This window comes from Corapipo altera, unplaced genomic scaffold (assembly GCF_003945725.1).
Source record: "Corapipo altera isolate COAL_440 unplaced genomic scaffold, ASM394572v1 24b, whole genome shotgun sequence".
Lineage (NCBI taxonomy): Eukaryota > Metazoa > Chordata > Aves > Passeriformes > Pipridae > Corapipo > Corapipo altera.
In genome coordinates, this window is record NW_020884888.1 from 1,388,531 (window position 1) to 1,416,403 (window position 27,873).

The 27,873-nt window shown below is 38.3% G+C and overlaps 1 protein-coding gene across 6 annotated transcripts in view; it reads left to right on the forward strand.

Annotated features, from left to right (window-relative positions):
* The window catches only part of CARMIL1 (capping protein regulator and myosin 1 linker 1), a 193,694-nt gene that overhangs the window by 126,020 nt on the left and 39,801 nt on the right, over positions 1 to 27,873 (forward strand). For all 6 annotated transcript variants that reach the window (XM_027643918.1, XM_027643919.1, XM_027643922.1 and 3 more), the window contains 9 exons: positions 2,269 to 2,441; positions 4,750 to 4,818; positions 9,220 to 9,313; positions 11,481 to 11,579; positions 13,974 to 14,102; positions 14,362 to 14,493; positions 20,072 to 20,247; positions 22,224 to 22,311; positions 24,985 to 25,134. In XM_027643918.1, the coding sequence (XP_027499719.1) occupies positions 2,269 to 2,441; positions 4,750 to 4,818; positions 9,220 to 9,313; positions 11,481 to 11,579; positions 13,974 to 14,102; positions 14,362 to 14,493; positions 20,072 to 20,247; positions 22,224 to 22,311; positions 24,985 to 25,134 (1,110 nt within the window). The remainder of the gene's footprint in view (positions 1 to 2,268; positions 2,442 to 4,749; positions 4,819 to 9,219; positions 9,314 to 11,480; positions 11,580 to 13,973; positions 14,103 to 14,361; positions 14,494 to 20,071; positions 20,248 to 22,223; positions 22,312 to 24,984; positions 25,135 to 27,873) is intronic.

Genomic DNA, 27,873 nt, shown 5'->3' on the forward strand with positions numbered 1-27,873 from the left:
ATAATCACTCCTGCATAGGTGCAGTGAATTACTAGAGTGCTGAATATCTTAAGTTGTTAGCTCAATGTTTTTTGCAGAATTGGCTTTTTGAGGGATTTTACAGTATTTTTGTACTTAAGAAAAACAAACTAAGTTTGATTTAATTCTTAAACATATTCCAGCAGAAGTATGGCAGAATCAATGAATAAAATCATAGAATTTCTAATTCTGTTTTCTTTACTTTGAGAATTCCTCTTCCTTAAAAAGATTGTGTTAAGGGACTCCTCTGTATTGGCAAAGTATTTATTTTCTGCAGCAGAGACACTGAAGTGCTCCTCAGACTTCTGTTTTCTCAGTACCTAGCTAAACTATTAAGTTGTTACAAGAAATGTGTTTGTAGGCTATCTAGAATATTGCCCATATTTGTGGGGAATATTTTTTTGTTATTTGTTTATTTCATTTGTTGTTGTTTGATTGGGCTTTTTACTGTAATGGTCAGATAATTTAATGAATATTTAGGTGGTGTGAAGGTGTCAATCCTTGCAGAACACAGAACAGAAGCATTTTCAGTTATATACTGCTTTGTCCGTGTTGAATGTGAGAGGTGAGAAATCCTTTCCTGGGAGGATATTTGAGGTTTAGAAAAATTGGTATACAGGAGGGATCACCTGCAGCTAACTTACTTGAATGCCCATTTCTAAAGTGACACATGAGAAACAGAAGAAACTTCACATTCACAAGCTTATTGCTGATTTCTGTCACTGCTGCATCATGCTGCTTTTTTGTGAATCTGTTGCGAAAGGTCTTCTCAAACTTGTGCCAAGAGCTCTTAAATGCCATTCTAAATGTGGTTAATTAATATTCTTTAGGGTACATATTGTAATAAAATTAGAAAACACAGATTAAGGGCATTAGCATAATAATTTAATAACTCCCATTTAAAAATAAAGCCAGCATGTGGCTTGTGTTATTGTTAGACTTTTTAATTATAAACCTGCTGTGCCTCCAAATTTTTATGCTTTTCCTCATTTATAAGTGCATTTCTTATTGTTGCAAGCTTTTTAGTTATCACTGTAATCCAGTGGTGTCCGGAGGCTAGAATCCCATTGTATAGCAGGTACCATGCAAGCACCATGGACCCTGGAATGTGTGCACAATTTGATTGGTTTATTTCCATTAATCTAAGCTTAAGCATCTAATGTAGGTGCCATGGTTCATTGTTACAAGATGTCGATTTTCCTATGCTGGCAATTTGGAGATTTTAGGCTCCTAAAGTTCATCCTCCAGTACATGCTTAAGTGGGTGTATAATGACAATACGCTCCTCTGCATGGACTCACACTTGAGCAAGGGAAATATTTTGTGGAGTTCTCATATGTCACCAAAGACAAATTACAATTTGGGGAGCTGTAATATCTCTACAAGACATGGGGATAGGCAGACTGTAGTTCTTGAGCTCCTGCTGTTGACTGTTGAGATACTGAGAATGGAGGGAATACGGGCATTTTTAGAAGAGGTTTTCTTAATGCTTAGAGTGTGACTTGCTGGAGCCAAATAAAGTAGTTTGAGCTTAACATGCTACATAAAAAAAATAAACTTACTGAAAGATATTGCAGTTGCAGATGTCAGAATACCACTGTGAATAATATCTATTGACTTATTCATTTTAATAAATACTCATTACTGTTTTGGATTTCAGACCTGCTACAATTTTCTGTCTCTTTCCTCCAAAAGTCCATGCTCTTTGTTAAAGGAACAGAATCACTCCTAAAATTGAAGTAACAATAAGAAACCCTTTAAAGAAAATGTTAGTTTTAACAATGCCTCAGATGGTAATTTTCCTTTGGGTAAATCTCAGCCTGAGGGAGAGGAGGGGAGTTGTAGAAATTTTTATTTCTCACTGAAAATTCTAATGCTGATTTAGCAAAACCTGCTGGAGACTAGAATTTGTCTTGTGAAGCTGGTGGTTGTTGTCTTGCCTCTTTTGAGGGTCCCACTGTATTCTGTACTTAATAGGACTTGAGAAGTTGGAGGTGCTGCCACTTAAAAATACTTTTTTCACAGGGTGTTGCAGTTTAATCTGAGAGTGTGTATGTGTTTGACACCTGTGCTGTAAATGGTTGACTCCCAGTTTATCATGTGTTGCAGGGTCTGTAGCAAACACAGAAATAACTTTGATGCTTACTGCTGTCTCCAAGAGTTTGGGGAACTTGTAACTTCTTTTGGTTGATGTTTGAGGAATGAGTGCATTATCAGCTCTTGTTTTCAGTGCCTTTTCTATGCTCCACAGCCTCTACAGTCATTGTCCCTCGCAGATTCCAAGCTGAAGACTGAGGTCACCATCATTATTAATGCCTTGGGCAGCAATACTTCTCTTACAAAAGTGGATATTAGTGGAAATGCCATGGGAGATATGGGAGCAAAGATGTTGGCAAAAGCCCTACAGATAAACACCAAGCTCAGGTAAGGAAAGTGTATTTGCAGTAAACAGTAGAATGTCTTAATAATACTGAGGTTGTTGGCTTATTCTCAAGCTGTTTCTCTTCAGAACCCTTCTTGATGCAGCCACTTTATAGTGTCTGGAAGGATTCTCATCCTTTTTTTCTTAAAAGAACCCAAACCCAGCAGCAAAAAAAACAGGAGAAGCAAATTGTCCCTACAGAAACATTTCCGTAACTGAAACTGGAGAAAATAGCATTTTCTAAATTTAAACAGCAAAACCTCTTGTTGGAACCAAACGCGTTCTAAATTTCCTAGAATCACAGAAAAAAACCCACAAACAACTACATTGTTATGGAGCTCTGGATGTCATTTAATCCAATGTCCTTCTCAAAGCCAGGCCAACTTTAAAGCTATATGGGATTGCTCAGGGCCTTGTCCAGGCAGGTTTTGAAGATCTGCAAGTGCAGAGATTCCATGGTGTCTCTGGGAACCCTGATCCAGTGTTTAGCCACTCTTCACTTCTTCTCCTCTCTCTTTTTTACTGGAGACCTTTCCAGCAGAGAAAATTCTGATACTTGGGTAGGAAACTGAAGTAAGTTATTCTTTGTCTTCTGGAATATCAGTTTTAGAACTGAGAGCAGGTGGAATTCAGAATGGGTAGCAGCATGGACCATCCATCCTTCTTCTCTCCCCTGCCTACCATGTTGATGGACCTTGGCATCTCTTCTCTGCAACTCCATCCACCCGACAACTTCACTGCTTTTTAGCATGTCTGGCAATGATGGCTTGAGAGTTTCACTTTTTTTTCTATCCAGTATGTGATTTGCAAACAGTAAAACCCTTAATCAGCATGAATCTGGATGAGGACCTCTAAATATGTCACCCTCATCAGGAAACTAATCCTCACTTCTCCTCTTGTCAGACTGTACAGATGAAGTGTCCTCAGGGTACTGTCTGTGTAAAGAGACCACTCTGTGCTTGGTCTCCAAGTGTTTGATCCCTGAAGGGTAAGAAGTTCTCCAAAACAGTCCTGGCTATTTGTTCAGAGGCAGAGATCCTGGTCTTTGTGCCACTATGCCCAAACTGAATATTAAAAATGTCAAGAAAACACTGGAGGGATGGTTTGGCTTTATTGAATGTATTAACCTGAAATGACCACAGTATCTGAAGAAATAAAGCTTTGATGGATTTCAGGATGGCAGACTGAAATGTTTCACAGTACACTGAATGTCACAGTTGACATAATGTCACTACAGTCTGTGGTGTGATTACAAACTGAATAATGCAATAGTAACTTTTTGGCTCTGCCAAAAATGTTATAAAATGACATCCAGGTAGAAAAATAAACACATTTTTCAATAGCAGAAATATCCAAGGTTTAACCCTAAGCATATGACCTTTGTAGGGTGAGTGTAAAATCTATCTTCCTCTCTTCCTTACCTCCATCATTCCATCTAAAAAACAGAGGGATTACTGTGCAACAACAGAAGGATGTCAATACTTGTGAAACCCTGCCATCTCTCTTTTTTTTCTGTTTTAAGCACCACAAATCTTTGTTCGTTTTTAAGACTTTTTTTTTTTCAAAACAGCTACAACTGATACTCTTGCAGAAGCAAGATTTATCTGCTTGTCTGTCTCTTCTGACTACTAATGAGATCTTTGAACATGTGTTTGCAAATTGGCAGGCAGTCTGCTTGAGTGGTCTGAATTGGGGGAGGAGGGGCAAGGTTTGATCACTCATATCATTATTGTGTATTCAAAAGAGCTACAATTTATGCACCTAACATAATGGTTTATATTGACAGCTACTTATGTTGCATGTGGAATCATAGGAACTGTATGATGAGCCTAGTGCAGGGTTGAATATGTAATAGCCTGCAAATTTTGACAACCAATCAACATGATTTTTTAAAATACATATAGCCTGTGTAGAGATTGTTCACTTACTGCAGTTGTCTTGGTTTTTGGTGGCAGCTTGCAAAGCAGACATTTGAACTTTGTTTTTGGTACTGTTACTTGAAAAAGCTGGAATTCATCTCTAAATCTTTCTATTAGCTGTATTTTAGAAAAGTTAGGTTTATATGTTAATGATGGAAAATATAGTAGAGTCCCTTTTAAAGTAAGAGAAAGTGAATTTCGTAGTATGTTTGTCCATAACTTCTGTCATTTCAAGGTTTTAGAATATAACTAAAGACAGGTTTTTAAAGTGTTGCCTTCTGCTATACAATTTTGAGCATTCAGCACTGTATTATTTCAATATGCAAAGTTTCAATATAGATTTATTTTCGTTTAACTTTTATTTTTCTTTCCTTTCCCCACCACTTCTCAGAACTGTAATATGGGACAAGAATAACATCACTGCGCAGGGCTTCCAGGACATAGCTGTGGCACTGGAAAAGTAAGTTCTCGAGCAGTTGAATGACTCGTGAAGAGACCAAAGACTTACATCCTGAATTATCTGAGCAGCTGCAGTTCTCACCGCAGTCAGTATGGTCTTGAAGATGCTGAGTGATCTCAATTTTAAGTGTCAGAGTGTTTAATCTAAAGGAAAATTCATGATTTCACATCCTTCAAAAGGATGGGAAAAGGCTCTGTGGCTCTTTCATCCATACTTTGCTATCAGCATTAAGGCCCTTGAGTTCTGCTGTTAGTGTTAGAATTCTGAATTTGGCAATATTTTCCCTTTCCTTCATTCTGTTATGTTAATAGCATGCAGAAATTCTGTTCTAGTCAGTGAATGAAGCTGTATATAATAACGGAAAATTACTGAAGTGTGCCTTTGTGGTCTGACTTTTTTTCTTCCCCCTAGGAAGTTTAAACTAATAGTGATGATCTCAGGAATTGCATTGTTCTTTGTAATTGCTCTGGTCTGGGTCATTTTGCTTCCATGAGTTTACTCACAGATGCAGCCCTCATCAGTGATGGATGCTAAATTGCTTTCATCTCTCTCCATCTCCATCATGTTTCTTTATATGTTATTACTTTTCTTAAGAGAGAAAAAATATGGATTTAAATTAAACAGCAGTTAAAGTTGTTTCACATCATTAAATCTGTCAGATAGGAGCAAAGGCTCTCTTTAGAAGGTGAAGGTAACCTACAATTGCTACTTTTTAGACAAGATATTTTGTAAAACTGTATAACTACTTAAGGGACCATCTTAAACCTTGGAGGGGTCATGAGGCTAGAGCTTTTGAAGTTACTAGTTTTATGAAACTCTTGTAGTTTATATCCTTGGTTTCAAAATTAATTCGGTTGTACTGATGTGGGAAATTAGATAAGTGATATATAATTAAGCAAATCATCTTGCAGTGATTCCATTCATAGTAGTGAATAATAATTTGCAAAGGTTATTTGTCAACTTGCAGGCATTTCTCTTTCAGAGAGCAATAACATGGGGAAGTCTGGTAGAAAAGGGAATATACTTATTTTCTGCTTAGCATCAACTTTTCTGTTCTGAAGTGTTTGGATGAGTAACTAGAAAAGAGGAGGAAATACTAAGGTAAAAGCAAATGATCTTAAAAAAAAAAGCTGTAGATAATTGTATTACAGTGAACTTTGTTGAGGTGGCATCTCATTTACTTAACTTTGAAGCTGAGGTTATTTTATGTTGCCTTACACATTTTTTAATTGTCAGAAGCACTGATAACATCACAAACTAAGCCACAGGCAACAAAGGTTTAAACTTGAGAGAGGGACTGTCAGTACTGGCTGAAAACAATTAGGCTGTAAACAATCCATCTTGAAGACATTTTGAGAACATCCTTCACCCTGTGTTTCCTAAAAATACCTGAAACCATCAATATTCTGTAGGAAAGAATCGTTGCTCAAACTGGAATGAAATATACTGAAGTTGCTTGGGCATATGTGTTGTATGTGTTATTTTGAACTTAAGAAAAATAGTCATATACTAAACCACAAAAAAAAGAGAAGAAAACTAGACTTTAGTAGTATGGGAAGGATGCTTAGGAGAATTGGGAGGGATTGTAACAGAGTTCAAAACAGGCCAGAGCAATCAGAATATTGTTTCTGTCCCCTTCTCCCAACTTTTCTTTGTTTATAATTGTGTGAAAATGTTATTCCTGCAAGGGAATTCTGGAAGCATGGCTGTTGGCAGAGCTTGCCCCAAGGGGGTCCCAGGCAGCTAATGGGAGATACTGAGAGGTTCTTCTGCGGAGTCCAGTACAGGTGTCAGTTCAGGGGAGCATTTGAGAACAATGCATCCTATTCAACCTGGCCATTAAAATCAGAGACTTGTGTCTTTGTAATTTTAGTGTACAGATAAGCATGTGCTTTGCAGCCTAGAGCCTGCTTTGTCGTAGGACTGTATAGTATTGTCCCATGTTCCTTCCTAAAAGATTTTTTTTTCTATATGGACTGACTGACGAAATAGCTTAAATTTCAATAACTGATGAAAAATGCTGGGGTTTATTAGAGGCCTACAAATTATTCCCATAGCAGTGACATGAAAATCACACATTCTGACCTGCAAATCATATTATCTTATTCCTGCGGTTTTTTTTAAAATAGACAGTAAAATCACCACCACAGCAGGGAGTGTATGTCATGAATGGAGCAGAACTTATTACAAGGGAAATAACATATGATGAAATGTAGGACCATTGTCACACATGTTGTACGTAGAGGGAGAGGTTTTTTAGGACATCCTTTCCAGTCTCTTCAGCACCTCTCCAAAATTTATCATCCTTTAAATACAAGTATTTTACTGTGTGTATTGGTGTGTTATGAAATTACAGGATTATTGAATTAGAAGCAAAATGTACTCTATTACAAGAGACAAGTGGAGTGTTAATATAAAGAAGAATGGAGGAATATTTTAGACTTCAAAGGAAACAGAGAAAAATGAAGTGTGAAGATAAATACTTCTCTAATGATCAAAGTTGAAAAACGAGCTTTAAATTCCTGATTTTTTTCCCCTAAGAGCTGGTTAATTCTTAGATGAAAATCAAATAGCATTTTGAATAATTACTGTCTGTTTGAAAGGAAACCAAGTACAGAGGATTTCCTTTCTTCCTTAGGGTAGTGGTCTTCTAAAGTTTTGCCTCTGTGATTGTGTCTCCATGAAATCTCCTTACCTTTCACTTTCCCCCCTTCTCCCCTTCTGCTGTGTGTGTCCATGTGTGTGAGAGAGGGTGTACTAAGCCTTTGACTAAATTGAATTTAGCATATAATTACTAGCATGAGAGCTGGCAATTATAGATTTCAATGAATGGCATGCTTTAAATGTCAAACAGCTGTAGAGATCCTTAGAAATTACCTTTTTTTCCTTTTAACTAAATAAATACCCCACCTGCCAGGTAGTAGTCAGGCAATCAGTGAGTTACATAATTACTATCTGTCTTGGAGCTCGGTGTCTTTGACATTTAAAAGTTTTCCACATGGTGATGGACAGCCAGTTATTCACTGGTTAGTATTACATTAGGACACACAACAGAGTCTGTATAGTTTGCAATGTTCTTTTGAAGGGCAAGACAACTTGAGAGACGAATTAATTTTCTGACTGTGATGCAGTGGAAAGTTGGACACTGAGATCACAGGGCCCTTGCTGAGTCATTATGAGTAACTGTCTGCCACTGACAGCTGAACATGTTTGCATTGGGGAAGAAACACAGAAGTGTTCCATTATCACTTAAGATAAAATGTTGGGTAGTATCGACAAGGAATCAACAAGTTTGGCAGTTAAGAAGACCACTGTCCTTCAGAAAGTAGTGTTCCATGTGGCCAAAAAACTGGTGGGAGAGGAAGTGAAAGAAGCTTGGAGTGTCATAGTATTTAAGGTGTCTGCTGGTGGAGTTACTGCATTTAGTGAGGAATGGTGGTGACTCAGTTGAAATTGCCAACTCTAAAATGCTCAAAAATAGAGGGTTCCAAACATATTTATGTAGCTCTGATGGAATAGGAACAGACAATTACGGGGACATTTGCAGACAGCTGAAGGAGGAGAAGGATATTTGCAGGAAATTAAGGATTTATGGAAAATAGAAGGAATAATTTCTTTTCCAGGTTTTACAAACTTCCTGCTTTTTTTTTTTCTCTTCATTTGTTCAAATCTGAAGGTGTATGGACATACCACTGCATGTAGCATCTTAGTGTAACTGCTACAACAAATGCAAGGCAACTTATGTTCTCAGAGTTTAAATGCAGTTTTGACACAAGACCCCTTATCTTTATTCTCATATTGCAACAGATGGACAAAACTACAGAAATGTTTTGCAAAAAAAAGTCAAATGCAGAGAGCGATTGTCTGCATAAAACAATGTGGAGATGCTATGCTTATTTTGTCAGCTTTTATTAAAAATTCAGCAAGTGTCTTCAAATTGTTATAAACACAAGAAGTTATTAAATAGTAAATTTTCAAAGCTCAGTCTCTTAGTTGCTATCTGTCTGTTACTGAATATTTCCATTTAGTCTTAGATCTGATAAAGTTGCCAGCAGGCACTGATGCTCTCTGTTCTGTTTAGATATAGGAGAAAAATAATCTAACCTTGTGTACAGAGGTACAGAAGGCAGCTAGGCCTTTATTCAGCAGCCACTGGGCATTGACCACATAACTGCATTTTTTGCTTTTCAAAATCTGCCCCTCTGTCTAGAAGCAAGGAAGAGTTAACAGCAAAAAGGAGCATGCCTGCCTCCAGTTTGTCCACTTACAAATATGAAAAATACATTCTTAGTACCTTCTACAAGCAAGCTAGATGCACCTTATTTCTCCCTTCTAAGTTATTCTTCATGATGAGGTACAGTAATTACATTAACTTTCACTGTTAAATTTTATTTTCTTTAGGAATTATACATTGAGATTCATGCCTATACCGATGAATGATGCCTCCCAAGCACTCAAAACAAACCCTGAGAAAACAGAAGAGGCGCTGCAAAAGGTATTGCATATACCACCAATGCACAGACATAAAATCACCGAAAATAAAGTAGTAATTTTAAGTGACTGAGCCTTCATGCTTGGCTGAGTAAGAATTCTAGGCTAGATTCATGGATTGTTTGATTTGCATAGACATATATGTGGTAACCAAGTGCTGCAAGAGCTTTTTGTTCCACAGAATGGTTGGAGTGAAGACTGATGTAATGCAAGGGTGTAGCGTCAAAAAGTCCTAACTAAAAGAGTGCAAGCTACACCTCGTAGTACTGTGTGCCTAACTACAAAAGGGAGAGTTAGAAACTGCATGTTTGCTACATATGTACTTGTGCGTGTTTCCATATGTTTAGAATTATTGGTACACATTTTTTATATTGGCATAAAAAGTGCAGTTAGTTCTGTACAAGACAAAGGATGCTCTTTAATTTGAGGGAGAATGAAAACATTTACTGCCTGTGTTAATTTATATTCTACGTGTAAAACTCACACACTGTTACCCTAAATAAGCAACTGCACCAGCATGTTCTTTAGGATGAAAAGGTGTTGACAGTATCTGTAGCTGTTCCACTTGCATGAGTTATAAAGCTCCCAGCTGACTTTTAATACAGTAAATATAGCAAGCTCCAAATGAGCCTCCTGCTCAATCAGAAAGCATACAATTTACATCTCTTTAATGAGTAGTTTACCTTCAGCCAGGGTAAGGTCATAAAAACCTTATAAATAGTTCTTACAGATAACTGTGATTTAAAAAGCAAATGATCCTTATTTTCAGTGAAGGAATTCTCACAGGGAGAAGGACTGGTAGTTAGCACCTTTTTCTTTGATGCATGAAAATGATCTAAATTCTGCTTTTAAAAATCTGAATCATAGGGGATGGACATACTTCTTACATCTCATTTAATAAAATTACCTGGGTTCATATCTAGAGCGATAGGTGCATTTCTGAAAAAAATATTGTGAAGCTTCTGGCCATGAGGATTTAAATTCTCTGTGTTAATTAGGTGTTACGTACAAAGAGCATTTTCTTTTATTCATATTAAAGTTGCTAAAGCTGTTAGGCCCTGAGTTTGTTTTAACATGTGTGGTTCAGGCTTTCTTTACACAACACAAGGACGTTCTCTCCCAAAAAAAGTAACAGTCTCAGGAGTGGTGCTGTGAACACAGCTAATTCCATGAGTATAGGAATGAAAGCCTGTCTGCATGGACTGAGCTGCCGTGCCTGGTGTGGGGACAACTAAACCAACTGACTGACATCTCAGTGAGCTTCAGTGCTCCACAGCTTGAGTACAGTGAGAGTGCTCCTGGCATTAGTCCAACACCAGATGGACATAGCAGCTAACCTCCCAAGCTCCAGTATCTCTGCAGCACACTTTACCTACCTAGTGTGGGCAAACTGGATAAACCCTGTGTTACTGTGGGGCTTTGGTCAGAATGTTCCAGTTCTTGCTGCTGCTGCTGGTTCAGAGATGACCATCATATTAATGTCTGCATCACAGTCTGCTGGCCACTCTACCCATCCTTTTCTTCTGTCTTCTCTTCCTTTCAGACCTTTGATGAACCTTAAACAGTTTACTAATAGGGTTTTTTGACTTGACTAAGTTTGATAGAGTCAGCTTAGTGGGTTACTCTATGTGCCGTTAAGCTGGTGATGGTAGGTGTTTACCTTTGAAGAGCACTTCTGTACTGCTTAGCCTTAAACAACTTTTGAACTGAGGCACTTTTAAATAGTTTATTTTCTCTCCAGACATATTGATGTTAAAATGTATCTTTTCAGTGGGCTGAGTGCATCTAAAAGAAATTAATTGACTATCTTGAGTCATCATGGTCTCTACAACATCTAATAGATATGAGTCCCTTCAAATACTTGTCAAACCAGAATCTAATCCTTTGTCGGAGTATTTTACTAAATTGTTCAAAATAGACGACTCTTTCAGAAAACAGTGGGAAAAGCACAGTATTTAACCATATTTAATTTGTCTGTAAGTGAACGAATATTTGCCAATGTGATTATTAAGCACTGAGGCACACAGAATAAGGTTTGCAGGTGATAAATAATTAAGCAGTTTTTCTTGTCAGTACCCAATTCTGATACAGCAGCAAAACTGAAAGCAAATTGCAATGTGAAGAATCACATCAGTTTCCTAATCTGGCTTTTTTTTTTTTGTTTGTTTTAGATAGAAAACTACTTGCTTCGTAATCATGAGACCAGGAAGTACCTACAGGAGCAAGCATATCGGCTGCAGCAAGGCATTGTCACCAGTACCACTCAGCAGGTGAGAACTTGTTCCTTACTGGACTTCTCAGTACCTAAAATCTGTCTGGGCAGAGAGTTCTCCCTCATTCTGTCCAAGTACCTTAATTAGTACCCACAAGGCACATCTTACTTTATCGGTGATAGTCTATTTGGAAGGAAAGAAAGCATTTGTGAGAGGGGGGGTCTTATGTATAGTAGTACTGTGTAGAGAAAGACCTGGACTGTTATTAAGTGAACTACTGTTGAGGCTAGGAATAGTTTGGTTCTCTGGTGCTCAGGAGTTTGACTTTTCAACAGGCTCTCATCAACGTGAAAAGCATGATTTGGCTTTGCCAGTTCTGGTGTCCGAACCAATTGCAGTCTCTCTGCTTAGCACTGAGCAACCATGTAAACATGCCCTTAGCTACCCCCAGAGCAAACAGCCTTAGAGAGTAAGTCATCATCTGCCTTATTCCTTCAAAAATGTGGGTGCCAACTGGAAGCTCTACTTAGAGGGAGGGAGCAAAGGAAAGTAAAAGTCATCTGTGCTCTTTACAGTCTGTGCAGCTGGAAAGTCTTCCTGCCTCACAGAGCCCAAAGTATTGCTCAAAGCCAGGAAGCTTTTGTGTTTTGTCAACCATTACCAGGTTTCCTAGATGTCCTTGAGAGGTCTGGTTTTTTGTCCTTGAGAGGTCTACAGAGTTTGCTGTGGTAGTACATTCTCTCTGTACTAGTGTGTTTCTTGCCAGAACTCCTCAGGGCTGTTTTCACCTCTACTACACCAGTAAAGAAGCAAGGTGATGTAAGAAGAATAAAACTTGTCACAGCCTTTGTTTTAAATTTCGTTATCTGTTTGTTTGCACCAGCTGTGTTCCCATGCAAATAGCAGACTCTAGCAAATGGGAGAGGAATATCTGTTTTGCTCTTCAGCTGAGTCGATGGAATTTCTCTCTGTTTTCCGCATTTTTTGTAGTGAATCCTAATTTCAAGTGGCCTTTTTATACCTGTGTTACTAAAATTTAATGGGACAGAGTTTTATTACTGGAACCTAAAATTGTGCTCTAACCTCTCAACAGAGAAAACAGTACACGGAGATGTACAGGCACTGAAAACTGCAAGAGAGCAGTACCACTTTGTTTTATTCTAGTAATTTGTCTGTTCCAATGCCACTTTTTTCCCCAAAGTTAATAATCTCCATATGAATTAAACTTAGATCTTTTTAGAGCTTGTTGGTTTTAATTGTGCTTTCCTCCAACACCACACACACATCAGTTTTCAGGAAATATAATTTATTGCTATTTTGAAAGTAAAGTTACAGATTTCTACATTAAATTGTGTACAGTAAGTTTTAAAAGAGAGCTGGAAAAGACCATCTACCATCTAGGATTGTAGAATTGCATTATTATTCCCAGAGTGTATTTTTTTTCAGTCCAGATGTCCCAGTGAGACTTTCCACTGTCTAATAATTAATTAGCTTTTTGTACTTGTACAAAAAAGGCCCACCCAAAACCCTTTGAAGAGAAGGAGTCATGTGGAGCAGAAAACGAGCATGCTGTGAAATTATTTCAGTTCTTGTTGCTAATGATATAAGATGCTAGAACTGTAGACTTTATATGATGATGACACATGCACTCAGATGTTACTTCAAAATGTCAAATAGCCAGTTCTAATGAATGCTGTGTGGGCTGATAAAGACTTTTAACTATTATATCTCCCTGCCTCATATATCTTAGTCAAAGCTGACTATATGTCAGACATTCTTACTGGTTTGTCTTGTAAGGATGCAGATATACCACGTACCCTGTGTTTTCAGCATATTGAATGAATTGTGTTGCAGATACAGATTAAGTTCAGTTTATCCCACTGTGAAAGGTATGATGGAAACTTCTGCTTTGGTAGTTTTAGTTCCCTTGCAACTAAGAATATTTCTATTTTGAAAGAATACTCCAGAAGCTTGTGCGATTGTGTTTTGCTTAGATGGGAAAAATCTCTGATAGTGTTTGTTGAATGGCAGAACTTTCTTTTACTGTCTGAATTTCTTAACAGTTCAGTGATTTCTGGACCTAAGTATTAAATATATCAACAACATTTTCAGCATTTAAGTTGCTCCAAAAAAACAGAGCAACTTGAACTGGATAACTTGATTATTTGCAGTTATCCTGGGGGTAACTGTTGAGGAAATATTCTAAATTGTTTAATTTTTTCAAATGGTAAAGTTTTATTTATTTTCACAGTGTTTAGATGTGCCCTTATGAGATGTAGTGCTTTTCTGCACTAGTATTTTGTACTACCTCCAAGCTCTGATCTTGCATTTCCAGATTGTCACTACAAATCTCATCATGCTACTGTTGATTTTCTACCTGGACTGGAATTATGTTTGTGTTTGACCAACATTCTGATGTTTTTATCTTTTGTATGTCTTTTGTTCAAATAGATGATTGACAGGATATGTGTAAAAGTGCAAGATCATCTCAACTCTTTAAGAAACTGTGGCGTGGATGCTGTACAGGAAGATGTCAAATCGGCAGAACGGCTTATGCGGGATGCTAAGAACTCCAAAACAGTAAGCCTTTCCCAGCATACTGGTAATGCTGAGAGCAGTTCTGTGTATGTTTGCAGCTTTTCTCTTTTTGGGGAGTTAAAATAACAATGTGTCGCAAAAGGGTATTTTTTTCAAATGATCAGCTATAGATAGTATTTAATATGATAATTCTAATTTATAAGGACTTTGATTTAGCCAAAGAGGTTTTCTCCTATTTGTCCTGATTTGAAAGCAGGTAATGATGAGCCTGATTTCTGAAGATACTCTTCCTGTCTTACAGCTCTTACCAAATCTGTATCACCTTGGTGGAGCTTCTTGGGCAGGAGCAAATGGTTCACTCTCCAATCCAATCCAAGAGACACTTGAATCCATGGCTGGAGAAGTCACAAGGGTAGTGGATGAGCAACTTAAGGTCTGTGGATAGATGTATTACCATCTGTTACATGCAGTAATAACTAAATCTGAGGTTCTCTGTTGCTAAATGCAAATGTACCACACTTTTTTTCTTTTTTTAACTTCTCAGTAGATTTGTATGTAAGCTATTTTTTCATTATTAGTTTCTTATAACTTTGGGCTGCATTATCTGGATTTTTGCTCAGTTGGAATTAAAAGAAAAATTGCTTTAGTGTTTTCAGTGGGCAGAAGGAGCACATACTGTTTATTATCGTCTTATTTCATCTTCTAGAAGGCAAAGACTAATCAATTGCTCCTTCAACCCTTTATAAAGCACCTAAAGAAACCTCATGTCCTGGAGAAAAGTGCTCAGTAGTTAAGGTGTCCCACTGGAGTAAAAACTGCTTTTCTGTAGGCTCCATTGCAGAATTTTTTCCCCAGTGACCACTTGAACCTGATGCAGATTTTCCACTTTACTGTTTGATTTGGGTAACTTGTATGTATTGAGAGTGCCCAAAGAATTAGTACAGGCAGCTTTGCAGGAAGTCTTTTCACAAGTTGCTTGTCAAACCTCAGTTCTTGAAATAAATGTCATTGATCTGTAATTGTTCTCACCTGTGTTCAGCCAGCTCCTGCTCAGAAATTTGAGCCTTCAGTTACGTTAGCTTTTACTGTATAACAAGCAGAGTCATCCATACATCATGTGCAAAGCTATCAGTCCAGAAAGAAGACAGAATGGGGAGATTTTAACAACAGTTGGGATCTGTATGGAAGCTGGTGAATTTAAGAATATGACTCTGGGGCAGCTCAGATCAACCTGAGTTTACGACTAAGCTGCCTTGCCTGTGTTCTGTTGTATTTATACTTTTCACCTTCTTTTTCAGATTCTTTGATCTTTCAGTTGAAACAACATGGAAATGCTTTAGTCAGTGGGAATATAATGAAGAACAATAATAATACCATATTACTAATTACTTTTTTGAAATTAAAAAGTTAATGAGGAGGAAAATGGTGCTTGATTTTTAGTATGTGTCTCCCTTTCCCCATTATATGAAATAAGTGAAGATTTCTGCAGCCATGAAAGTGATTTATCCATAAGATTCTTCCCAGTGGAACTCTTAGGCTATTATTGGAATGGGAATAGTTAGGTCAACCCTTCATGCTGGGCTCATGCACTTTAATAAGTTCATCTTGGATACTCTTATAGAAATGTAGAAAAATAAGCCTCGTCAGCATTTGGAATGTTATTTATAGTTGCTGGCGTAAGATTGAGTTCATGGGTCTTCCATTTATACTTTTACACATTTACAATGAAAGGCACTTCAGCTCACTCATTCTAACTTCTGTGTTTACTTTTAATTTGTGTTGGCATTCAAGTTTAAGTGGCTTACAAGAAACTATAAAGTAGTATTGCTCCTTGTATATTCTAACTCTCGTTTTTAATAATTTTATGCTTAGGTCTGAAAGGTTTCCCTTTAAGCTCTGTGGTGGTGTACTTTGCATGCAGGAGAAAATGTTGAACTTGGACTAGGATTTTTTTTTTTCCCAATTGTTTACATCAATTCAAAACATAATAAGCAGTTTATTTTTTGTAAAGATAGACAAGGGAGGTCATATAAGGACAGTTGTTTTTGTAATTGTTGGCAGAAAAACATCCTGTATAATGTGAATTGAGTTTTTGATTTTTAGCTTCCATAGCAACCACAGCCTGATTCTAAAAAAAAGTTTGGAAGTTGTGTAAAACTGATGAACATTCTTCAGGCAAATAGGAGGTTTTTTATTTTTGTTTTTAACTGAAAAAAGGGAAGAGGTGGAAGTAAGAAGTTAGAGTAAGGAAAAACAGTATCTTGGAATGAGTTGAGTTGACCAAAGGAGAAATTGTAGCATTGTATGCATTTTTCATCTCCTGCTGGTGTCACTGTGGACACATAGAACCCAGAGATGCTTTATTCAGCCAGCAAAGGCCCAAGGAAAAATAAGCAAGAGAAGTGGAGCCTAGGCAAAAGATGCTTGTTTTGTAAGGTCATGAGTGCTTGAAATATTCTCCCTAAATTCTGTTCTAGTGCAAAGCGTTTTTTAGCTTCATCACCTGTTTTATTTTTGTTTTGATATCATCATGCTCCAGTCCTTTTGTTCTCACCATATCTTTCTCCCGAATATTAAGATCCTTTAGCTGTGCGCAGTACTTTTTTCTTTTCCTTTTGCACACCTAGTGACTGGCACATGTAGTCTTGTGACTGAAATGCATGCCCCTTCACAGTCAATATTGATCGATGTGTTTCCATCAGTGAAAGGTTTTGGGATAGAATTAGAAGATGAGGAAAGGTTTCTGTAGATACAGTAACAGCCATGTGAAATTAACTGCTGAAATCCACCACTGAAGAAATTATGTTCAGTTGTGCAATTAAAATGGGATCCAAACTCTATTTGACTTAAATTGCACATTCTCTGAGGTTTTTTGAGTAAAAATTAATTCTGAGATTTTCGGGAAAAGTCTTCAGTTTTTCCTTCTACTTCCCACTGACACCTTCACGCAGCATGATAAAAAATGGATGTATCAGAAACTCTCGTTAGTAGTGTACCTGGCTCAGTTGTCTCTACCATTTAGGTTCTTTATCCTCCCTGTGAATATGTCTGCAGGGACTTGAAAGGCTCTTTCTGAGTCATGCTGTCCCAGAATCTCTGGGGGATTGAAGGAGGGGAGTACGGGAGTATTAAAGTGCAGAGAGCTTAGGAACCCAGAAACAAACTCCGTAGTGACAGTTGTCCCTTATAACTGTAAATCAAATGCTGTAAAGATCAGACTTCCCTGTACACTGTGGCTACTTCATGTTGCTTTGTTGTCCTCATGAATCTAGGCTTAAAGAGCAGTCTATTTTTTTCAGTCTGTAAGAATTATAGACTGAAAGATGCTGCTTTGAATCATTGAAATTATTATGCAGTAATGGCGTTTTTGTTTCTTGCTCAATATCTATATGTGAAAATTGCCAATTTAGTAAGACATAATTATGTAGTAGGGCTATGGAAAGAGAAGAAAGCTCTGCTACAATGGAGTTGAACTTGAGGTCACTCACCTCTGTGTGACACTGAGAAGAAAAAGAAAGTATGGTAGAGTTTTCAAGGGGTGTAGTTCATTATTTTTGTACAATATTTACAAGTGCCTGGGTTAAACCTAGGCTTACGTAGTATACCATTCCAATGAAACTGCTATTTTCTTTCCTTTTTTTTTTTGGTAAGTACCTTTTTCTGTTTGGTTATCGACTTCCAGTCTTACTGGAGACATGTTGGCCCATATTGGTAAACTGGCCCCTGTCCTGTTCCTTTTGTCTTTCCACCTTCCTTTGGATTTTAAAAAAATGCTTGAAAGCTTCATGTGGTATGGCATATGGTGAAAAATCTGATGTCTGCTAATAGTTTCTGCTTGTCCCAGTTGTTTGGAGGATTCAAAGTTGGGGTAAAATGAGTCTTGCACTTACACTGAAGCATGAACCAAGGACAATATGTTTGTATATGCCACTTTGGAAGCACTGTAGGCTGAGGAGACCTCACAGTCACTGGAGTGCAGCAGCATGACAGCTGCTTCACTGGACAACAGGACCAGCTGCTGGAGAAAAACACTTCCTTACTTTCTCCTTACCTCTTTCTAAGTAGTGCTTCATACTGGGAATGGACACAGAGAGTTTGTTTTCAAATCTTGTGCTGATGAGCTTGGGCCTTTTGCAATCTCTGAAACAATTTATTTGGTGGGAAATTAATTGGTGGTTGAACAGCCTTCTGAAGATACCTAAAATAGATTTTCTGCATTGCTGGGACTGGAGATGAAGTAAGGTGGATATAGGAGAGAATTTGAACAAACAACAGTCTCCAGTCTTTTCAGAAAATACTACTTTGTGTTTATAAGTGCATGGGTTTTACTGTACACAGGGTACATATCATCATGTAGTAAAACCGTAAGAATTTAAAATTGTTTTTCTAGATGACCAGTTTATTATTTTATACCTTCTGTGTAGGACCACAGGTATCCTAACCTTTTTGGATATGAAAATGGAAAACAATTAGAGGAAAAATATTTCAGTGACAAAGGACACTAGTACTGGTTCTAGGACTCATCCTGATCCCTGCATGTGTACATTAGAGCTTTCCTGCACTTTTCATGACACAAGTTTATAGATGGATGATTATGTGAGGCACTATGAGCCCTCACTCATGCCTGTATGAGGGCTCTTGAGCCTTCTGGTCATAGCTGGGGTTTCAAAAAGAAATCAGCAGGTGATAAAAGAGGATTTAAACCAGAATTACTTCTCTCACAGGCACAGGTAGGAGATAAATCTCATGCAACTAAAAGGGTCTTCCTAACGTAACTTCGTAGCATTGAGGATTTCTATGAAACATTTTTCTAAGATAAAGTTTAAGAGGGAAGATACTGTCAGTACAGGAGACCTTATGCTAGGAAAAATAGAGCTGAGGGAGTTGGGGGGTTTGTAACATGGTCTTATTTCTGGAGTGTGTATGGTTTTCTTCTGGTTTGGGGTTTTGATCAGTCATTTAAAAAGAAAGAGACATAGAACTCCAAGAGTGAGTCCAGCAGAGGGCTACAAAGATGGTTAGAGGACTGGAACACCTCACTTATGAGGAAAGGTTGAGGGAGCTGGGCCAAAGAGAAGACTGAGAGGGGATCTTATAAATATATAGAACTATTGGAAGGGAGGGTGTCAAGACAATGGAGACAGACTCTTCTCGGTGGTGACGAGCAATAGGGCAAAACGCAATGGGCAGAAACTGATGCACAGAAAGTTCCACCTGAACATGAGGAAGAATATTTTTACTGTATGGATGACCATGCACTGGAACAGATTGCCCAGAGAAGTTGTGGACTCTCCCTCACTGGAGATGTTCAGAATCTGCCTGAACACAACCTTGAGTAATGTGCTCTAGGGAAATCTGCTGGAGCAGGGAGTTGGGGCTAGATGACCTCCAACCTTTCACCCATTCTGTGATTCTGTGCGAATAAAAATTGTTGCCTGCACTTAAAGTTCCCTGTGGCTTTAAGTGTATGTAAATGAGATACATATATTAAAGGTTTGCATGCCCACTGCAAATCACACTTGTAGCTACTTCTTAATATTTGGCTAGTATATTCCAGCCATGTACAGCATACTGAGTTGTCGATAGTCTCCTTTTTTCATATGCTGGTGCTTCTTACAAATTGGCAGGTCTGGAGTATTGATGGAAATTGGTTATTCAGGGCACAGTTTAGAGGGAAGGCAGCTGCAGCAGAGCATCCACTGCAGTGGTGGGTACACAAGAGAAGCTAATTTATTGTTCTGACAGTTAAACACAGAGAAGTTTCATATTTGAAAAGGCAAGCAAGTATAGTTGTAGGATGTTTTCTAAATAAGTATGTTAATTTTAAAAGCTGTATTTTGTAAAATATCTTTTACTGCAGCTGAGTTGCAATGGATTTGAAAGTAGGAAAGAGAATTGTCAAAACTACAAGTCTCAAAGTGTTGTAGTGCTTTTCACCAGAATAATGCTGTCATCTTCCAGCTAAAGTAAATCCCAATATGTAATGCTATTTTTTGCTTACTGTGGTGCAGACGCTCCTTGAGTCTATGGTGGATGCAGCGGAAAACCTTTGCCCAAATGTAATGAAGAAAGCTCACATCCGTGAAGACCTGATTGAGGCTAGCACTGAGAAGATTTCCATCCCACGCACTTTTGTGAAAAATGTCCTCTTAGAGCAATCTGGAATTGATATCCTCAATAAAATTAGGTACTTTAAAAGACTAATCTGACAAAACTGGTCATAGAATTTGGATTTGGGGTTTATGTCTGTGTATGTGTGTTTGTGTAATAGAAGAATTTTGGAATGCTTTTGTGGCTCACAAGAAACTATATTATGCCATTCAAAGAGCAGGAAATTGCCCTACAGGTCTGGTGAACTTAATTCAGGAGATTCATATATTTGGAATTTCTAGGGATGTTAGATCATTGATGCATGTGCTCTGTTTTATTTAGTAAAAGATTTGGTTTCTGGTACACAAATAATGTTTTCATGACTGATACATTTTTTAAAACCTTTTTATGTTTTTGGGTAACACTGAATTAATGTAATAGAAGGAAATTGCACTTTTTGCTTTGACTGGTAGCAGTGCTTTGTCTGTTGCTGCATTTGGTCTTGTTCTGTAGCCATAGCAATCACATTAAAACTTTATATGGGAGTTTTGCACAGCAGACAGATGTACTTAAGAAATGGAAACTTGAATATTCAAACCACAAACCTGGAGCAGAAACCGTTACCTTAAATAACTCTTAGTTTGTCCTTTAAAAAAGAGGCTTTTACCTGACCTTTTACTACTTTTTTTTGGTATGAAATGTATACCAGAGAATATATTTATGCAGTATAATGTGGTTGACCTGTACTTAAACTTTCTCAGTTCCTTTCTGCTTGATGGAAAAGCGTGTCATTTTGTATTGCGGTGCTAATATCTTTGCAGAAGAAGAAAACAGTAAGACTTGGAAATTATTTTTGCAGAGTACAGCAAAATAGGCAGGAAAAGGTGTTAAAGCCTTTAGCTATGCCTTCAGAGTGTTTAAATTGGTTCAGGGAGTCAGTTTTCTTCACTTTAGTCCTACCAAACAAATCTTGACCCCAAGACAATAATACTGGCTTTTCCACTTGTAGGAGCTGGAACTGTCAGTGAGGTGAGGGGGCCACACTGTCACCCTTCCTGCCTTATATTATTTTAAATTAATATTGGTAGCTTAGAGAGATCCCTTCACTCTCATTCTCTTCCCGCTGTGGCTTGGCCACCATTCTACCTCTCTATTGCCTTTCCAAGGAGTTCCTTACATTTTTGTCCAGGCTTTCTGCAGCAGTAGTGATAGACCCACACAGAAATAGCTTTGTTAATCCAAAGCTGCTCAGTCCACACATAAAAAAATAAAATCATGTCACTTGCTGGAAAGTGTGAGGTGAAACAGTTGGCCTTGAAAACAGAGGCAGGAGAGATGGAGCTTCTGGCTGCAGCTCAGGCATATGTATTTGTGAGCTCCAGATCAGCTGCCCTTCACAACCTGAGTCTTTGGTACTGTCGCCAAAGATGGGACCCCAAGGGAGCAATTCAGGGTACACATTTCCTTGACAGGGAGTTACCAGTGAAACTTGAGTTCAGTGTGCAGGGTGTGTTGGTGTTCTTCGTATATGTGTGTAGGTGGAATGGCTGACATGAAGTTCTTGGGACAGAAAGTGGTTACCTAGAGCAAAAGAAGAAGCAAAGTCGTGATGGAGAACCAGCATTGTACACTTGTCCTTCAACTGTCAGGCAAACACAAAAAAGGAATTAAGGAAATGAATGGATTGTAGTTGTTCAGTGTAGTAGTGTTAAACAGGCAGCACTGTCCTATCCCATTTGTCTGAGATTCATGTTTCTCTGACTTCAGTGGCAGAGTGTTCCTTACTGAGTTTCACTTCTGATTTTTATTCAGCTCTTTTACCCAGATGTTTTCATTTCATCTAATGGAAAACTGTTAGAAGCAGGTTAAATATGGTACAGAGGCTCCTGTGTTTATTGTGTGATTCATGAGTTTATTTCTGAAACCTGCAGTCATGTATCCTGACACCCTCTAATGTTTTACTTCAAATAAAGTGACAGCACTATGGATAATCGTCACACTGTTGAACATGTAATAAAGACAAAATTCTCCTGCGTGAATTAAAACGTTCTCTCATTTTTAATCCTCACACAGTGAAGTAAAGCTGACAGTGGCTTCTTTCCTGTCTGACCGAGTTGTAGATGAAATTCTGGATGCACTTTCCCATTGCCATCACAAACTGGTGAGTATTTCCCTGGTTGATATCTAATATGCCAGACCTTAACAATGCCATTTACATTCATAACTTGTTCAGTTTCTCCTTTCACAGCTCTATTTTGAAATTGGTCTTATTTTCGTTGACATCCTGACATCATTTGAAATATGATGTTGGGATTCTTGCCTCTTTGCTTTAAGAAAGATGTAACCTTGGAAGAGACTGTATTGTATATTTGTCCTATCATCTTTTGAGCTGTTGTCAGACCTAGAAGTAAAAACGCCATCAGGATGCAGCATTGAGTCCTTAGTTAAGAACAATGACAGTATTTGCCGTGGTGAGATGATAAGGGTTGGTTGCTCATGAAATGAGAAGTAAGATTTCATTCTTTAGAATTCCTTAGAGACTGCTGAGACCTTGTTCCCTGAACATATATCTTGAGACTATCTCAGAAATTTAGGTATCCAGTTTGAAGGAAAAGGAGTAGGAACATAGGGAAGGAAACAAAGTTTGCTACTTGAAGGTGCTGAGCTGTCAGGAGGCACAGATACTTATTATTATAAAGGTACTTGTTTCATCAAGAGTAGAAGAAATAAACAACCCTGTATCTACGGAAAAACATTTTCACTTCTAATGCAATGGGGGTCTGTAAGGACAATCCAGTACTGTTTGTCATTCTCCTGATTAAAGTTTCTCTTCATTTCTAATTGAAATTTCTCTGGCTTCAACTTGGAGTCATGAATTTTTTCAGATGCTTTTCTCCACAAGATAAGGGAGCCATATATATTTCTCTTTATTTCCTCTTTATGAAAGTCCTCACACACAGAAAACAAATCATTCTTTCTACTCCCCCTCCTTTCTGTTTTTTTAAATAAAAGACTGCGTTATTTGAGCATACATCTCTGTAATACAGAGCAGCATTGTGTAAAGGTACAACCTTTGGTCTCGGGAGCTATGCAGCAGCAGCAGCCTGCTGTGGGAGTGACCACATTAATGAGCTCCAGTTTGTCCTGGAGGAGGCTCAGCTGGCATGAGCAGTGGGCTCTCTCTGTCCAGTGGTATTGCACAACTTGGACATACCCTGATTCTTGCAGAGTATGTCATTTTCTCCAGCCTCCAGTGACAATCCTTTGCACTTTCTCCAGCTGTTTTAAAATCCTCTTTTAAAATTATGGTCTCCAGAACCAGACTGACTATTCCAATGTTTTAACCAACACTGTACACAGGAGTAAAATGGTTTTTCTCCTGGTGTTCCTCACTCCTTGTATTTACATAGCCAAGAAGATAAGAATTGCATCCTTTCACCAGAGTTTCAGTGGTAACTCATTTTCAGGGCAGGGTTTGCTAGACTCCCTCTCACTAATGGCTTCTGGATGCTTGGCACTTGTTGCGTTTCAGGATTGTGTCCATGGATAGTTGCTAGTTGCTCTTGGTTACTAAGGAATGATTGTCTGTACATTTGATTTGAATTGATTTACTTTATCATCCATTTTGACCTGTAACGTGTGACATTAGTAACGTGTCTCTTTCTCCTATGTTTCGATTAGCTGCAGGTTCCTTCAGGTAGCATAACACTGGTGGAAACATTGAAGAGTACAGATCTCAAAAATGCTGGTAGAGGAATTCCTGTCTTAATTTAACACTGTTAATCTTCAATTGACAGCTGCAATCTGAGAGCTGGCAGCTAGTTCTTAGAACAGAAAAGATTAAATGCACTGAAACAGTTCTGAGCCAGCTCCTTAAATTGGAGTGTCACCTGCTACTAATTCAGACACCTACAAATGTCTGTGTGTGTTGCACTGACATAGTCATGTTTGAAGCAACTTTGAAAAATAAACCTTGTTTGAGAAGACCTCAGTTTGCCTAATGTGGTGATGTTTAGCATTAATTATTATTGTAGCTATTTTAGTGTGCTTGAAGATGAATCCATAGGAACTCTCCAGTTGTTTTTCCTAAGTAGACACTAGTCTCAATGAGCTGTAATTGACTCAGGTCATCTGTTTACCCTTTTTGATGGTTAACAAAACCGCAATCCACTGGTTGCTGGGAGTTGTGCTGATGTTAAACAGTGGACTACAGCTCTCCCTAGCTGCCTTTTTGAAGGCTTCTGCTGATTTGGGCTAGCTGGTCTTGAAATACTTGCTTTTGACAGGTGTTATTTAATGTTCTCTTTAGTTATCAAAAGAACTAGAAAATATTTCATCATTTTCATGACAGCATGAACCCACTTGCTTCCAAGTACAATCCAGGGTGGTTCACATACCATTCTCTGTGGTCTTAGTAACAGTTTTTGCTATGCAGGTCTAAAAATGGATTCTATTGTTGTTAGAGCTTTTCCCTATCTATTTCTTCAGTGATACAGAACTGAGGTATTTAACAAAGCTGTCCTGCTTTTCCTATAGCAGGTGATAACATTTGGCCATTGAATAATTAGAAAAATTATATTAACTGAAATTGTATATGCCTTTGTGTTTGTTAATTTTAAAAAAAATGGTTTAGGAGAAAGCTTCCCTTCCACACTTTTATTTTCTTTATAAAACAAACCCAGTGTGAAGATTAGCACACACAACAGTGCTTGGCTTTTGTACTTGGTCTTCTAGGTTCCTGTGGTCACTGAAGTTCTGTAAACCTTCTGGTTGGGTTCTGTTTATCTTTTTAAAGTTCAGCTGGTGTGTTCTTGTCTCTTATCTTTGTCTCCAGGCTGACCATTTGACCAGACGTGGCAAACCACTTCCACAGCAAGAGTCACTGGAGATTGAGTTAGCTGAAGAAAAACCAACTAAACGCTCTATCATCACAGTTGAGGAGTTGACAGAGATAGAACGTTTGGAGGATCTGGACACTTGTATGGTAAGACACATTCCTCAGCCCCTTTGGTTAAGTATGCAAGTGACTGGAGGAAAAATTCTTTTCAAAATATCATTTAACAAATTCATGATATCAGAAACTGAAGTTAGGAATTGGCTTCTAGAAGAAATAAATGTTTGCTTGGAATATTTTGTGTCAATTGCAGATCGCTGTTCAGCAAAGGAAAAGCTTTTCCCATTTCTTCACTTCTCCTTTCTTTGTACCTTTTCAAGGGCCTTTCCCTTGCATACACTGCTACAGTCACACTAATAACAGTAAACATCTCTTCCACTGGCCACAGTTTCACAGAGGTTCAGTTGCAGTAATAAAATGGACCATGCTATCCTTTGACAAAATGCTGCTTTCTGCCTTTGTCTTCCTTTTTCTTGATGTGGATTCCTCTCACCTGTGACAAAAAATGTTTCTGCCTGGAAGTTTTGTTATTGACATTGAACAGAAGTTGATTTTTTTTTTAATTAGCTTTTGAATGTATGGAAGGAGTCTTAAAACTTTGAACTTGGGCTGCAAGTGATCCTAGAGGGCAAACTTTACAAAAGTAATTGAGTTAGGAGCTTGAGATCCAGTAAAAATGCTGAACATAAATTGCCTTATAAAGTCCCATGTGTGGGACTATAATAAAGATGGTTCCATGCCATAGCATGATCCTTTAAAAGATGTGACTCCACAGGATTGCAAATAAATGAGTTGCTAACTGCTTTCAATCTCAAATCCTCCTCTTCCCAGCTCAGTCTGTTGAGGAACTCTACTGTGAACAGGAACTTCAGGGAGTGCTTCTCTATTACAAATTAGTCAGTCTAATAGGTGGTCTTGTCTGCAAGGGATGAGCTTTCTTCTCTACCCCCCTACCTGGCTCCTTGGCCATGTGCTTTCAGAAGAAGTTAAAATGGCAGAAAAACTGATTGCATTGTTTTGTAGAAGGTTTGTTGATTCAGCTCCTTGAACAGACATACTGCAGAGTCAAACAAGTACAGCACACAAAAAGAAGCAGCAGAGTTGCTTCTTTCTGCAGCTTCTTTCTGTCTTTCTGTTGGTCTCACTTAGCTATAAAACAAAAGCACACCTTCCTTGGAAATATCAGCTTAAAATAGGTTCTCTCTCTTCCAATCTCCTTTTTCACCAAGAGTTCATTTGATACAATATTTGTCTGAGCATCACAAATCCCTGTCAGACTTGTGGTGTTGATTGCATCATCTGGCTCATCACTGCTACTGTCAAGTTCCAGAAGCTTTTTGTGGCCAACATTCGGTAATCATTTTGAGCCTTAACTCCTATGGGAGAGAGTCATCCCGGTAACATGTGGCATCTGAGTCCTGTACCTTTAACTTAGTTTTTGCGTGCTGGCTTCGTATATAGAAAAATAAGGTAAGGACTCATTTTGACACTCCACTCTCCACCTTTAAATTTATTCTTACAGCCTGTTAAGGATAATAATACTGGAAATCTAAAAAATAGCTCATGTCTTTATCTCGTATCACCATGGTTATATGAAAACATCGTATCAACTCTGCTGTTATCTTTCATTTTGGTCATATTAAAATAATGGAAATGTGATGATGCTTACGCTCTTTAGAAGATGCATTAGATGCTAACTGTACTTATATTCAGAAGTGTTTGTATCTGTCTTCATTGTCTTCATTCACCCTCCTCTTGCATAGAGATTCAAATACTTTTGTGACACAGATTCTCATCAATATCTAATTTCTGAAGAGAATGAAGCATCAAATAAACATGAGACAGTAATCTCAGTCAGTGCTAAAAAATCCATTTATTAAAAACTGTAATCCATCTTTGAGAGCTGCTTTTTGGATCTTGGCTGCAAATTATGTTGGTTGCTGTTGTAAAAATATATAGATAAATAGATGGAATCATGAAATAGTTTGGGCTGGAAGGGACATTAAAGATCATCCGATTCTGTGAGCAGGAACACCTTCTACTAGACCACGTTGCTCACAGCCGCGTATAACCTGGCCTTGGACAGGGGCATCCACAACATTTCTGGGCAACCTGTTCCAGTGCCTCACTACCCTCACAATAAAGAATTTCTTTCTAATATCTGATCAAAGCCCACCCTCTTTCAGTTGAAACCATTTCCCCTTGTCCTATTACTACATGCCATTGTAAAATGTCTCTCGATGGCTTTCCTGTAGGCCACCTTTAGGTAATGGAAGGCTGCTGTAGGGTCTCCCAGGAGCCTTCTCTTCTCTAGTCTGAACAACTCCAACTCTCTCAGCCTGTCTTCATAGGAGTGGTGCTCCAGTCATGTGATTATCTTTGTAGTCCTCTTTTGGACGTGCTCCAGCAGGTCTGTTTCCTTCTTATGTTGGGGATTCTACTGCTGAACACAGCTCTCCAGGTGGGGCCTCACCAGAGCAGAGGGGGAGAATCAACTCCTTCAACCTGCTGGCCATGTTGCTTTTGATGCAGCCCAGGACATGGTTGACCTTCTGGGCTGTGAGTGCACATTGCCACATCATGTTGAGCTCCTCATCCACCAGCACCCTGAAGTCCTTCTTCTCAGGACTGCTCTTAATCCATTCTCTGCCCAGCCTGTGTTTGCCCTTGGGATTGCCCTGAGCCACGTGCACGGCCTTGCACTTGGCCTTGTCGAAGTTCACACATGAGATAGCCCCAAAATGCTGAGCAATACAGGGATTTTTACTGAGCTGGTATTCTCACTGAGTTTTTTGCAACCTAAGGCAAGTTAAGAATGTATCTTCTGTG